Source organism: Monodelphis domestica, chromosome 7 (genome assembly GCF_027887165.1).
Source record: "Monodelphis domestica isolate mMonDom1 chromosome 7, mMonDom1.pri, whole genome shotgun sequence".
Classification (NCBI taxonomy): Eukaryota; Metazoa; Chordata; class Mammalia; order Didelphimorphia; family Didelphidae; genus Monodelphis; species Monodelphis domestica.
Window position 1 is genome coordinate 113,779,971 of NC_077233.1, and position 15,755 is coordinate 113,795,725.

Consider the following 15,755-nt stretch of genomic DNA (forward strand, 5'->3'; position numbering starts at 1 on the left):
TGAAAAATGGAGTTTTCTTTGCATTACGTTTTGAGGGGAATGGGACAAGTCTTTTTTTCCCCCTCTTTGATTCATCCTTTTCTCCTCTTTTAAGATTTGAAAGCTTATTGTATGTGTTTCATCCAAGAACTTTAATAAAAGGTTTTTTCCACATTTGATCTTTCTCTCTCCCTCTCATGTTGTTTTATGCTCTTTTAGATAGATTAGTGATTAACTATGCAAGGTGTTAGACATTAAGAAGTATAGATTTAATTTTTTTAATTTCTGAAAAGAGTAAAGGCATGTCTCTGTTTGTTTTCTTTAGTGGTATGTTTGATGAATAGTCTCGCATACAGTAGTAGTTGGCTTCTAGGAACTAATATTTAAAAAATCATCCTGAGCCAACTTGTACATTTTTCTTTAACTGAATATTCGACTCCTTTAAGGAGCAGTCATACACTTATATTTGGTGTCTTCTTTTTTACGTGAAGGCTTACAAATGCTGGGGAGCAGACAAATGTCAGCTATTGCTTGTTATGTCTGACAGCATTGCGGGGGGTGGGGGTGGGGGTCGGCAATCCAGGGAAAGGGCCCTAGCCTTCCACCTCTCTCTGATCACTGTGCTTGGAGTGTGAGAGTGTGTGTGTGTATCTGTGTATCTGTAGACTGAGAGGGGTTAGTGCAGGATGTCATTTGGTGCCTGACAGTGGAGCAGTGCAGTTGACTCTCTGCTCTGCTATCCAATGACATCCAGTGGCTGAGAGTTTGAAGCTGATGGTTGGGTCTCCTTGGTGCTGCCTGCACACCTGACAGGCAGCTGTTAAACTGAGCCAAGGCAAGCTTGGGGAGTCACAATCTATGCATAAATGATAGGGGTATCTGTGCAGAAGGTGCGAAAGAAGCTCTGACCCCCCTCCATTCCCCCCCTGAATCTCCCCCTTCCCAAATGCAATGCATAGTTCAGCCAGCTTCTTAACTATACTACTACACTCCTGCTACTGGCTGCCAAGAAGCTCAAAAAATCCACCTTCACTTTTCAGTCAGAAGAGGCAGAAGTGGATGTGAGAGAAAGAGACACCCAGAGAGACAGAGAGCAAAACAGGGCAAGAGACTTGGCTTTAAACGACTCCTGCATTGACAACTCCATGCAGTTCGGAACCAGAGCAGCCACAACTGAACCTGGGTTCATGGGGACATGGCAAAACGCTGACACTAACCTCTTGTTCAGAATGTCCCAACAGGTAAGTTGCTTTCATTTTTTAAAAAAGAAATATTAAATTGTGTGTGTACTTTTTCTTCCCTGACTTTTCTTTCCCTCTTTCCCCCTAAATCACTACTTAGCCTCGGTCCTGTCATGATGATGTCCCTGGAATGCGTGCTTGGGCACTTCTTGACTTCCTTAAAAAGTGGGGTGGGGGGGAGAGGGATGGCGGCAGTGTGGAGGGAGGGAAATCTCAAAGTGAAAGAAAACAAAGCCATTTGTTGTAAAGTTTCACAGTATAGCTTTGATCAAGATTGGATTTCTTCCTTTCCCTTTTTTTAAACAACCAGCGTCTTTTTTTAAAATCTGTATTCATCTCTGTAGCAAGTATCTGATATCACAGCAGATGTCCATCTTTTTTTTTTTTTGCATAGTAAGTCCCCAAATCAAACTGATACTGAGTTTAGGGGGGCCCTTATGCACAGCCCAATTGACTTCATGTGGCTGAAAATAGCTTTATTTAGGACCTAAGAAGTGTAGACCAATTGAACTGGAATTATTGCCTGTACAGAGCAGAGGGTTGTTATAGGAGACAGTTTCCGTTGTCCGGGACTCCACTCTTTTTTTCCCCCTTCTCCCTTTTTTCACTCCCCCTGCCCCCATCTTCTTCTTTCTCACCACCTTCTTCTGTCTGCCTTGAGTTCCCTCTCTTTTACTTCTCCCTCTCCTTCTTTCTCACATACTCACAGACACATTCTCCCCCTCTCCCCCTCTTCCTCCCTCCCTCCCTCTGTGCCCATCTCTCTCTCTCTCTCTCTCTCTCTCTCTCTCTCTCTCTCTCTCTCTCTCTCTCTCTCTCTCTCTCTCTCTCTCACCCTCTCATCCTCTCTCCCTCTCCGATCCTCCCTCCCTCTCTCCCTCCCTCATTCACTCACACTCAAGTGTTTCTGCGGAGCTGTGCCTTGGCGTCCTCCCCAGTGCTGCTCCTCCATCAGGGGCCACGTTTAAGGCAGCTTGGTATGCTGGTTCTGACGGGAAAGCTGAAATGTTACTGCGAGGCCAGTAATAACTGATAATTAATCACAGGAGCCGGTGTCTCTGTACCATGCACTTGGTGATACGCGCCCTGCATGCTGCGGCTCCTCTTGCACAATTGTTTGGCTCTACTGCGTGAAAAAAAAAAGAAAGAAAGAAACTTTCATCTTGGACAAGCAGAGGAGGGAAGTTCAAAACTGAGGCATGAGGTGGGGGTGGTGGGGAGGGCGGGCAGAGGAAAGACTCCCTCTTAGATGGATTTCGCTTTTTTTTTTTAAAGACAGACAAAATCTCTTTAAAAAAAGCGAAAAGAAAAATAGAAATTACTGTAGTTTGAGATGATTTTTATTGAGGTTACAAAGAATCGGAATAAGCATGCTTCATTATGTAGCCTGTGGGTTATTAAATAATTGGCATTATTTGAATAATTTGAAAAGGATATCATTCCTAACTTTTAAAATCTCTTTACCTCCAAAGTTAGTACACAAAATGAAGCAGTACATTGAACTAATTTTTGTTCTAATGATAGAGTATGGAAAAAATTAGCTTGAGAATGAGCTGCAAAAAAGTTTAAAAGTGCAGCATGTAGTCACAGGGTAAAATAGTGATTCAAAAACCTATAGTTATCTGTTCAGGGTAGAAGCTTTCGCCTTGCCATTCTAAGCCAGGATAAATGCATTTGAATAAGGTATATTTTGATATATCCTGTAGAGGGACCCTGATTACTACTGATACAGTAAGCTGACATTTAAATGTAATCAACATAAGCCAAATAAGCAACTCTTTCCGTGTGATTTCCCATTCTTAAAAGTTAAAGTTCATTTCCTAGCACAGATGTACATTTTCAGTGCACAGTGTGTCACTTGGAGAAGCCTGTGGTAGCAATATACAGCCCTGGCTGTATGGCTCTCTCCTGTGTATTGGAAGATACTGTATGCTCTGACATTCAAGGGGGAAATAACACGTCTACCTTAAAATTAGATGCCCCTTTCTGTATTTTTCATGAGTAGTTGAGGTCAAGTGTTGGGGTGTGAATGAGGAAGTCTTCCACTGTGGCTACAAAGGAGTTAATGTAACCAGATCAAGATAATGATCAATTGATAAATGGCTATTGAACCACCTAGATGGTGTTATATTGCCTCTTTGGCATTAGACCCTTTCCAGATAGATTTGGATCTAAGCATTCTCCAACTCATTGAAAATATTTAGTCTAAACAAACATAAAATGGTAACAAAAGACAGGAGAAAATAGGGCAAGTTATTAGAAATGCCTTATTTAGAGAATAATTTACTCATAACATGTTTTTGATATTTAGGATTTTTTTTCTATTCCATTTCCTCTAAATTTAAGGATGCTACGTGGGGTGTGTGTGTGTGTGTGTGTGTGTGTGTGTGTGTGTGTGTGTGTGTGTGTGTGTGTGATCTATGTTTTTGTGATGAGTGTATTACTTTTTGTGTGGGAAGAACAAGAAATTTATGGAAGTACTTTATGCATGACTGATTCTATGGAATCAGACATTGGAATACACTCAGTCCTGTAAAAAAGAAATGATAAACATCTCTTTAAAAATATTTGTGCTTCAATTGTTTGTGTCTATGTTTGGTAAGTTTTCTGGTTGAGGTAGTTTTTTCCCACCTTCTTATTGCCATAAAATGTTTACTTAACATACTTGCATTTTTACAAAGCATGCAAAGAGGGGTGTGAGTTTTCATGTGTGTGTGTTTTTTTTTAACCTCCTTCAGGGAAACATTTTATCTTCCTTTACACATTTTTTCAGGTCGTTGCAACATTTTAATTTGTGTATATTAGCTATATATTTAAACAATGTGTGAGCAAAACTGCAAATATATGTAAGTGTCAAGTTTTTTCCCCCTTCACATAATGTAATGTTTGTTTCCCCATCCCTTCATCAGCAATGCTGATTCAGCATGTATAATTTTTGAGTGACCTTTTTTTGAAATACCCAATTCTTCTCTCTTGAATTCTGTGGTTTAAAGAAACATTAGTTCAAATGAACAAATTAAGCTAAATTTTGTCATGCTACAGGGAAAAGTTTGAAATACTGAATTCAACTTCTTTAGATATAATATCATCCCAAATACTTTCATATTGCAACTACATTTTTATTTCCAAGGAGAATATTATGTACTTGTATTTTGGATCAAGTATCAACCCAATCAGCAGAAAAATAATTTCATTTCAAAGGTTACTTAAATAGCATGAAATGTGGTGCTGATAATTGAATTGTTATTGTCATTATTATTGAAATATAAAAAAATTAATGTTCTTTAATAAAAATCCATTTGGAGAATTTTGTACCTAGATGATAGAGAGTTCTTTATCAATAACTATAAGAAAACTTACTGATTGGAAATTTGCCGTGAATGCTGAAATTGAATAATTTAGATTTGTGTATCTAAAGGTAACAGTGTAAGTAGAGATACAGGAATGCTTTTTTGCGTTCTTTTCACATCAGTGAGTTTGAATCTGTTTACATATAGATCTTCCCTTCTGTCTAATGCTTAAAAAGATATAAAGACTTTGCATTTCAAAGAAAATTTGGGGATGGAGATGTATTTCTAAATTATCTGCTAGAAGTTCAAGATATAAGAATCTGACGTTTTGGTTTTTTTTATTTTTATTTTGTTTTTGCCACTCGACATTTCTCCCCCTTTCCCCCACTCCCTACCATATTGAAGTATGATTCTCTTAAAAGGGGTCATTTTCATTCTGTATACAGAAGAATGGTTGATAACCTTAAAGGGCATAAATCTTAACTTTTGTAAAAGGAGTTCTTCTTTGGGTCACTTTGATCAGTGACAGGTCGAGAATGACCAGAAACCCTTTTCTCTCTTCCCTGCTAATCTGGCAGAGTCCAGAACTCTGGCTGGTCTAGCCTTGTTAAGTATTGTTATCAACAGAAAATATGGACTGATTTTGACATATAAAAAAAGAAAATTAAGCCTTTTTTCTGCTTTCATAAATGTTTTGTTCCTTGTTCAGAATGGTAAATGCTTTTTTCCCTCCTTCTAGTTACCTCAAGGACTGATATGTTTCAAAATACTTTTCTTTTTGAAATGAGACCATAACAGAGACATGGCTTTAACTCACGTTGACATAAAATGCAAAAGACATTTACCTTTTTATTAAAAGGGAAGTGATATTTAGCTAGATTCAAATAAAATGTAAAACCTTTTCTACAAGGTCTCTTTTAAGACATGAGTGAAAGAGTATATTAGAATTATAAATGACTCTGCATCATTATATAGTAATTTAGGATTCACCCAATGATGTAACAAAATTAACAACATAATTTTATTGTGAAACTCTATCTTATTAAGGAACAACTGTCTGACATTCTCTTACAGTTGCTTTATTTAACTTCATGCAAATATTATTAGTAGTGACATTTTTCTATTGTGCATTAGATTCTCTCATTAGCATGATGTGTTAGTTATCACCAGAGAAATCATTTTCTAGATAGGTGAGGGGCAGACCAAGAAAACTAAAAATTAAATCAATGACTTACATTAAGACAGCAGCATCTGTTCGCCAGAGATATGATATAATAAAGGAAACTTTTTCTACCTAATGTAAAATCTGCTGTATTTCAGAGAAAATGATAAAATGTACAATAAGAAATATATAATAACATTGTCAGAACCAATATAAAATACATGTTTGGTGTGAGTTGTTCTACAAACATTCTGCCAGCTCCTGCTATGCACAGAAGCAAACATACTCGGTTTGTAGACTCAATATTTTACGATGGAAATTACGGCTCTAAGTTTTTAGACTTTCAAAGAAATTTTTCTCTGGACTACTTTTTATTACTTAGTTAAAATATATATATTTATATTTACTTTTGGCTTCCTATCCCATTTAATTTTGCTTTTTATTTATACTTTGTGAATTGAATTTCAACCAGCAACATCCTAGTCCAAATTAAGCTTATTTATTTTTTATATAGATTTGTTTTCATTGACTAGGGGCCCTTAATACAATAGCTGATAGCTAATTATCTTTGAAAATAACTCTTCTTACCAAGCATCAGATATCTTCTTGCATATTCTGCTTCCCTCATACTGTAATTCATTTTTGGTATGCTTTGTTAATCATGTGATCTTATAGAAAAATTATATTATCCAAACTTGCAATCTTTATATTAAAATAAACATCTGTAATAATTTAGATGGCATGTAACTTTAGCCTGTTGAATTAATAAGCTTATTTCAGGTGTTGCTTTTAGTTGAGTGTTTGCTTCATTTAAATGATCATATATTAATTTATACATATAATTATCCTAAAATAATATAGTTCTGGCATTAGAATATTTGCGAGAGTTAAAATATGGAACACAGTAGTATTGTTTGTCATGATTTGTGTTGCATTTGTAATACATATAGAAAACAAATTTGTAAGAATAAAATTGGGAGGTTCACAGTGTATACATCCTGAGTTTTTATAAATACAAATACCTAACTTATGTGTATAATTTATATTAATATATATTATATAGAAAAATTATGTGACATATTTTAATTTGTTTTTGTATAATTTAAATGAGGTTATTTAAGTAATTGTTTTGGAGAAATTATTCCATCTGCTTATGTTTACATATGTTTCTCAGCTATACAAATGTAAAAGGTGTGGACACAATTTGTAAGGGTTTTGCTAAGGTGAGTTCAGATAACCACAGATGAAAAAATACTTACCTACAGGTACATGTACTGCATATATAATTGCAGGCATTTCTCATAATTATATTTATGTGCGTATTTTAACATTCTCTCATGAATCTAATTATTCATGCATAGTTTTATGGGAATCTGATTAATGTAGTGACAGGACAGATTTGGGATATAGCAGCAGCAGATCCTCCTACTCCTGTGTCAGGGTTAAGAGCCAAGGCAAATCCTCCCTAACTAATGAGATGCTGAGTAAGGCATCTCTAAGAAGTTGGGGCAAAAGTGAATGGGTCACAGCTGAGGCAAGACTGCAAGGACTGTAGCGATAGCAGAAGCACTCAGATTTTGCCAGGTCGTTGTGACACAGCGTCCAGATTCCAAAGGAACAGTCTGTTACTGATATAGAGCTGGCGTCATAAACTTCAGTCAGAAAAACAAAAAAAGCTCTAGTGACCCCCCCACCCCCACGCCTACTTTCACTAGAAAGATGAAAAATATGTGTACTATGCCTAGTTTTTTTTTCCTGCCAGTCATTTTCATAGTGTTTTTTTTAACAGAAATTTCCATGTGAATGCAAATAGTTAATGGACCTGCATAGTTTAAGAGGTCTTTTCCATACTTGGGATTCTAGAATTTATGGCAAAAGGAAGAATTAAGAGGGAACCTGGGGATTTGTTTTTAATACTATACTTTAAAACTTATGCCTATGACTTTATATATGTATTTGTATGTAAATATTTATAATATATTTACAAATATATAGTCTATATACAAATAAAATGAGCGATATTAGTTTTAAGGTATAAAGTGTATACACATAAATATATAAATGTGACTATTTATATATATATTATATAACATGGCTATATGTATACATATATACCTGTACATATAATATATATTATATATAGTCATGTTCTCTCTTTCTATTTATTACTTTCTTTTCTCAGAGAATAGACATAATGAAGAATATGAAAACAAGCTACTTTTTAAGAACCGTGAGCTGCTTTTTCCAACTTAGAAATTTTCTGTGAAGCTTTTTTGTCAGTCCTGGCTGCTTAGTATACTGCTGAAAGAACAAATAATATTAGAAGTCCAAGATTTCCTTTAGGTTGGGTTCAACTTGGAACCTGGCTGTGTAGAATAAATAGTATGCTCTCAATGAATTTCCTTTATTCTTCTCTGTCCTACAAAGCAGATACTTGCTGCTAACTGATGGACCTCTTTGCTTGTTAGTCAATGGATGGTTGGACTTTATGGGAAATGACTTATTCTCACATCATTTACCAAATCTGATGCCTCTTTTTTGATGCCAGAAAAGCAGTTAGTCCCCAAATTGTGGTTGTGGCTATCTATCTACTAGGTTTGAAGGAAAGAGGAAGGAGAAAGTCTTTATCTGAAACTCAAACTATTTTTTTTTTGGTAATTAAATTCTAGAGTAATAAAGGATGAAGGAAAAAGAGGGCACATAAAATGTGTTATATGTTATCTACTATATATAATTTAATTCCTGAATATAATATATACATTAAAGATCCTAATGTCAAAAGAATATAAATATACAAAAGGGTGGTGGTCTTTTTCTCCCTTCTTCTTGCAAGAAAAATACTACTCAGGAAGGGAAAATAAGGTGGGAAAGGAGAATCTAAACACCCAATGCAGATGACATCCCATCAGCTCTAAGAGGTTTGTAAAATCTTGGAGCCATATGGTTCTTCACAAAGCATATTCTCTTCACCGCACTTAAGCCTCGTCTCCCTTAGCTTTAAAGAAAGTTTAGAGCATTAAGAATAGGAGTTATAGAAGATTTTAAAAATTTGTGAGTTTCCTAAAGAGAGTCCAGGAAATTTCCTTAAGTGCATACCAATCTCAAGGTGAGACTTTTAAGACTTGAATTTATTTGGATGAGGACAATGTAATTATGTTCAAATGATCTGCAGAGCATTCCATGCCACCAAGTGTTGGGATGAGGAAAGAAAAAGATAATCATTGCTTTCTTCCTCTATTTACATAGTTTTAATTAAGACTAAGTACAAATTCCCATTGAAGAACGTGTTACCTAAACTGGAAAATCTAGAATTTCAATTCCCAACTTCATATAATAAATAAATGAATTTTTTTTTTACAAAAAAGCTTTATTTTAAAATTTGAGTTAGTCTGCTTTAATTTCTGTCAAGAAAATGAAAAAAAAAACCCTTGAGCAGCCATCAGTTAAGTAGCATTCAATTCTTTTCATTAGTTTTTCACTGTATTGTATGATAATACTATTTTGATATTCTTTGTTAAGGGGTTATGATTTCAGAATCTTGTTTTTGCAGAATGTTGTCCAAATGATCCAAGCAAACGTTTAATTTCATCTGTCTTCTCCTCCCAGCATTCTCTTTCATTGTGTTCTTTTTTTCTCCTTATCTATCTTCTTCCATCTCTTCTTGCTTCTTTCTTTTCATTGGTAATTTTCTCATAAGCAGAAACGAATTAAAAAACAACTGAAATATGGGATAGTCAAATAGCAGAGTTGTTTTACCAGCAGCTTACTCTGGTACAGGAATGGAAGGAAAAGCACCATTGCTAAGGGTCCCTCTACATGGGTGTTGACATGAGGACAGTCTGTGTTTTGCTATGTAAGTGTTCCTATAAGTGAAGGCATGATAAAAATGTGTGACCAGATGCCCAGGCTTATCATTCAAAGGTGCTGAAAGGTAGCTCAATTTGATCTTTACTCTGTGTAAGAAAGTGTCTAACTGTAGGGGAATTTTGTGATTTCATTTTATTTTTTAAAGATGATAATTATTTTCTAGTGGCAGACTTTCATTTAAATGATGAGTTCTTATTCAGATTAAAAAATATGAAAAGGAAAGTGAAATTATTTGAATCATTAGTTTTCTGAGACCTAATTAAGAGATAGATGCAACATTAGAAAGTATAAAAGAGAAAATAGAATTAACATTGATAAGTTACATTAGGAATTGTATCTTAAAAATAGAGCTGGCAATGAGAAGCTAATATACTTTTATATGATTGTTACAAATGACTGGGGCGGGGGCAGTATGTATATAATGAGAGCTATCTCCAAGTTTTGTACCTGCTGTGCTTTTGTGTGAATGTCATGAATTTTCCAACTTTATTAAAGTAGCTTTTAGTGGCTATTTGTTCTCTAGACAATTCTTCAAGACTTCTGCTTGATGATTGGAATGTTTGAACTACATGTCTGAGAGGAAAACCCTAAGCTAATGAAGATTGTACATGTAAAAATAATTACTTTCAGCTGGCTTAATATAATAACAAAACTAATATTAAGATGAAGTTCCATTAGCAGGGGTTTAATGATACACACATACATATATATGTGTATGTGTGTGTGTGTGTATATATATATATATATACATATTCTTGATTACAAATGAAGGCAGAAATACTTTGTTGCTTAAGTCAGTCAAAAAGTAGTTGTTTACGGCACTTAATCAGGCATTAATGAATAGATCTGTCCAATTCTGTGCCCAGTGTTTAAAGCCCTAGAGCAGCTGACATGGTAGGAATGCCTAGTATAGATGATGGCATATGATTGTCATTTGAAGGCATGATATAAAAAGTCCTTATACAATGGATCTATTCATTAAAGGTCCTCGCCTAAAACCTACTGCAAACTCTCATCTTATTGACCCTATATCAGCATTTAACCAACATACCATCTAATGATGTGATGATTTATCTAATTTAAAAATAGACAATGGAAGAGAAACCTCAGTTTACAAAGAAGCATCCCAACAAAAACCCAGCTCTAGCCCGAACAAAATAGCTTGTATAATTACTAGGGAAAATATTCAGTCTAATAGAAATAGTTCTTCTGTGTGGCAATGGGATTTGTTTATTTCTGTGATTCTTGGAGAAATGGAAAGTGTCCTAGCATAATTTTTATTTACAAGAATAATATCCTACTTTGAGTAATTAAAGGAGCTTTAAAAATATTGTTCCTCATATCATAACCTCTACATAAAATACTCAGGTTAAATTGGTCTCTGACTTGGAAATGAGACTTTTCACATGCTGGCCTTGTACACAGGAGCTTTGATAGCAATGGCTATAGTGTGGAATTCTGTATAATGTGGTGTCCATCATGTTCACAATCCAAAGGGATTTACTAATTGGTAGCACCAGAAGGACTTCATTATAACACTATATATAACATGGCATGTGGCCCTGAGGATGGAGGATGGCTTTATAGTGAAGTTCCTATGCAGTTTATTGGGAATGCCATTATTAGATTCTTCTGGACTTGACTTATCATGCAAATCATAATATTTAAGAAACTTTCACAATAGAAAACAACAGTTTTTCTTGAAATAACTTTACAAGTAATCTAGAAAGCGCTTTGATGGAGATAGAGACCTTAGACTTTAGTGCCAAATTTTTCTTCCTGATCTCTCTTCATGGCCAGCCCTACTATCTTCTTGACCAACTTAAAAAGAAATATTTGGGGGATTAACTGCCTTTATATCAGGTCACAAAGGCCCTCATACACCAAGAAGTATTTATTTCTTAGAGAAGGTTGTGTATGTGTATATATATATACACACACACTGAAAAAATATATATATATATAATATTTATTTATCTAATTTAAAAATAGACCATGGAAGAGAAGCCACATATATATATATATATATATATATATATATATGTATATATATATATATATGCACACACACTGAAAAAATATATGTATTATATTTTTTAATCTAATTTAAAAATAGACAATGGAAGAGAAGCCATATATGTATACACATACACACACTGAAGAAATTTATATATCTATTATATTTATTTATCTAATTTAAAAATAAATAATGGAAGAGAAGCCATACACACACACACACACATACACACACACACACACTGAAAAAAAATATAATATTTATTTATCTAATTTAAAAATAGACAATGGAAGAGAAGACACACACACTCACACTCGTGTGTGTGTGTGTGTGCGGGTGTGTGTGTGTGTGTGTGTGTGTGTGTGTGTGTGTGTGGTGTTTTTAGCTATAAAAAAATTAAGTTGAAAGGGACAGAGGAAGTTAAGCCATAGACATCTGGGACAGCTTGATTCAGTAGCAGACTCTGAGTGCCAGAACTCTGTGATAATACAGGTGAGATATGTTTCGGGAATAAGGACCTTGTTCTTTTAATGAACCCCTTCTGTCTGTCAGGCTGCTTTTCATGCACCATTGTTGTTCAAATAAGAAAGAGTGAGAGCGTTCACAGGCTGTGGTGAGATTAGGGTAATGAAAATGAAGTGTTAATCTGTTGATAGCAAGCACATCCCATATCCTGCATCCCAGGCCACATTCATATGTGTATAATATATTCCAGGTTCTCTCATGAAGAGAGAGACAGGAAAGTTCATTATATTAAAAACACTTTTCCTGTGTGTGAGCCAGCAGCAAGTCAATAGATGATAGTAAAACAGTGTGTACTTAATTATTTTTCTGTTGATTTCTGTGATGTTGCCATATATATATTTTTATAGATAAATTATTGTACTCTTTACCGCTGAACCCCCAAATTTTAGGTCTATCTTATTTTTGTACCTCCCTGTAAGCAAAATGTTAACCAGAACTTAGAATACAGTTTAAATAATATAAGAAGTTCATTGGCAGTTATTACTGGTTAATTCATGTATGTAACTCCTCCAAAGAAAGAATGGATAAATATTTGCTAAAATTATATTGCATCTTTTAACTTAAAATTTTCTCCCTTAGGTCTTCTCTTAAATAAATCTAATGGATATGAATTATTTTCAGTCAGTGCAAAAAACCAACAGCAAAGTAAATATGAAAAACATTTGAAGACTCTCTCTCTCTCTCTCTCTCTCTCTCTCTCTCTCTCTCTCTCTCTCTCTCTCTCTCTCTCTCTCTCTCTCTCTCTGTGTGTGTGTGTGTGTATGTCTTAATCATTATGAATGTAAATAATAACACACTGCCAGTCTTAAGGAGTAGAGGGTCAGCCTAAGAAGCTGGGTTCGAGTCATGGCCTAACACTCAATTGTGTGACTTTTGGCAAGGTTCTTTGTCTTTCTAAGGGCCAGTTTTGTCATCCACAAAATGGAGAAATTGGACTTGAAAATTTTTATTGTCTCTTCCAGTGCTAAGTTTTGAAATCTACAGAATTTCCTACAAAAAGTCTTTGGATCTACAAAATTTCTTGGCAGCTGTGATGACTTTGCTTTTCTGATCAACATTTTCTTCTTTGGGCAACAGATTCTAAAATATAAATTTTTAAGTCCAAGAAAAGAAATGAGCAAAAGCAGTATAGAATCAGAGTATTATAAAGGTGATGATTAAAATAATAGAATACCTACTATGTGCTAAGTGCCCCTGTCTTTAAAAGCAAGTGATGCTGAGAGACCATTCAGTGAGTATTATGAAATGGTAGAAAATTGTTGACTAAAGTCCAGTTGGCTTTTTTAATTTTTATTTTCAATAACCTTTCACAAAAGATGTGAAATTTCAATTCTAGTGGATATTATAACATCTATAATAACATTTTAGGTAGAACATACACAAACAAAATGGAAAATAAAGATCAAGCAATGTCTTTTTGTGTGTATGTATGTATATATATATATATATTTTTGTGTGTATATATATATATATATAAAATATATAAACATGGCCTTTTGGAAATGTGCTATATAGATATACATACTGCTTACTCCTTGATTTCCTTTTTGTAGATTAAGAAAAGTAGCATAATCAATTATTCACTTATAATTTTTTTTATTTAAAAGTGTTCAACTTGTCCTAAAAACAAGAGGAATTTAAAAAATAAAAATCTTGTGCATGAGGGAAATTGAACAAAAGTTCAGATGTGACCTGAAGGTATAAATGGAAAAAATGCTGCTCTCTTAGAAACACTTTATTTATAAACAAACAAACAAAATAAACCAAATACCCTCCTTCAAGTACATGTCCCAGTAAGCATAGTTGTAGAAGTTAGTGCATAGGGAAGTAAATAGCTTGTCTGTATTTTGCTATATTTTTGATATTGGGACATTGATTAATTTGATTACAGCAGATGTAACCCAGAATTTTCTTGTATTTTCTATTTCCTTTGCTTTAGCTGTGCCCTGCCCAACCCCCAGTCTCTTTGAGTACAGGTGTGTGAAGTGAATACTCACCTCACCCCACACCTTTACTTGGGAATTTTTGTTTCTGTTGTGAAAATTACAATGTGATAGAGATGTGATGGTGCGTGGGTGTGCACATGTGCGCATACTTGTACGTATGATAAAACATGCAGTGTTACTATTCTAAACATACCTTCATAGTTTTTTTTTTTCCAATGCCTTTCAGTTATGACAGAGAGGATCCACAGAAATGCATGAAGATTAATTTTATGATAGTAGCCTGCCTTTAGAAACACATTCTCTTTTTAAAGACATCTGTGTTGGTCTGTTTGTAGTCATCATATGTTGTGCACATGGTATGCTCCATGTGTAACCCATGATCTAAAGATGTATATTTGTAATTTACATAAGTGCCAGATTATGCCCTGTGTGCAGATTTAGGGTGTTTTCTTGATATAATGATAAAAAGATAGTTTTTTTTTCATAATGTACTTGAGCATACTAAATGTGTGTGTGTGTTTTTTTCAGACAGAATACCTCAGGTAACTCTAGAACTGCTTTTATTTATGTATATAATTGATTTAGGAAAGCAGTGAACATGTTCCATCTGAGACCAAAGTGGATATAAATTTGAGTGGAATCTTGATCTCATATATCTCAGGTATTTTTAAGGCTCACAATGCATTTCCTAATAACATCCCTAAGAGTAGGTAGTTCATATATATGTTTTACACATGAGAAAACAGCCTCAAAGAGTGACTTACCTAAGGTCACAGAGCTCATAAAATAGTATTTTCCCTTTGGCAGCCTGTGGTTGATGTGAGATCTAATTTTAAGGTGGAATTTATTAAATAAAGAAGCATGGGACTTCTGGTTTATGAACCCTGGATTCTTTCTTCTTCCTTTGAAAAAAGTATGTTCTAGACTTGATTTTTATATACAACTGTATCTTGTAACAAAGTCATCACATTCTCTTTTCCATTGTTATGCAACAAGGTTCCCACAACACTGCTCCTTTATAAAACTTTTTTAAAAACATAATTTAGCATTCATTTAGATAATATTTGAATGAATAGTACTCATTGCTACATTGCATATACTTTTTATTACTAGATATTCTCAAATGACTATTTTCTTGCACAGGAATGAACTGAATTATCCTTTCTTTTAACCTCATATTCACATTTTTTTAAAGGTATGTTGCCTGTGCACTAGACATGCTCACTGATAATTTTGCATGATCTCTTCTCCTCTCATCTTCAACTGGTATATGCCATCAGTCAGTTCCAATATACAGAAAATCCAATCATCTCTTCATTCCTATGGCCACCACCTTAGTTTCCGTTCTCATTACCCATGAGCTTGATAAAAGAATTTATCTCCATTCAGGTCTCCTCTCATTCATTCTGTCTTGGTCTTCCATATAGCTGTCAAGGTAACCTTCCCAAAACATAGCTCTGATCATTCGGAAACAAAACAAAACAAACAAACCTCTTCTTTCATATTACAGTGCCATAAAACTCAACTATTTACTGTTCCCTAAACTGGTCTCTTATTTTCCTACTTCTTTTGTCTTTGCTTTCATTATACTCATTGTACAAAATGACTGTTCCCTTTCTATCGTCACCTTTTTTAAAAAATGAAAACTCATTTTCAAAGGTCCAGACAAAATTCTTTGTGCAGCTTTCCTTGATTTGTACCCTTTTTTCCCCTTTCTCTGAACTCTCA

At 34.4% G+C, this 15,755-nt stretch overlaps 1 protein-coding gene and 1 long non-coding RNA gene across 8 annotated transcripts in view; one reads left to right on the forward strand and one right to left on the reverse strand.

Moving 5' to 3' along the window:
• The window catches only part of LOC103095174 (uncharacterized), a 9,636-nt gene extending 7,233 nt beyond the window's left edge, over positions 1 to 2,403 (reverse strand). The window contains exon 1 of the long non-coding RNA XR_470447.3: positions 2,116 to 2,403. This is a non-coding gene — a long non-coding RNA (uncharacterized LOC103095174). The remainder of the gene's footprint in view (positions 1 to 2,115) is intronic.
• Positions 1 to 15,755, forward strand: part of BNC2 (basonuclin 2) — a 505,926-nt gene that overhangs the window by 159,832 nt on the left and 330,339 nt on the right. For all 7 annotated transcript variants that reach the window (XM_007499604.3, XM_056805332.1, XM_056805333.1 and 4 more), the window contains exon 2: positions 1,020 to 1,220. In XM_007499604.3, coding sequence (XP_007499666.1) covers positions 1,020 to 1,220 — 201 coding nt within the window. The remainder of the gene's footprint in view (positions 1 to 1,019; positions 1,221 to 15,755) is intronic.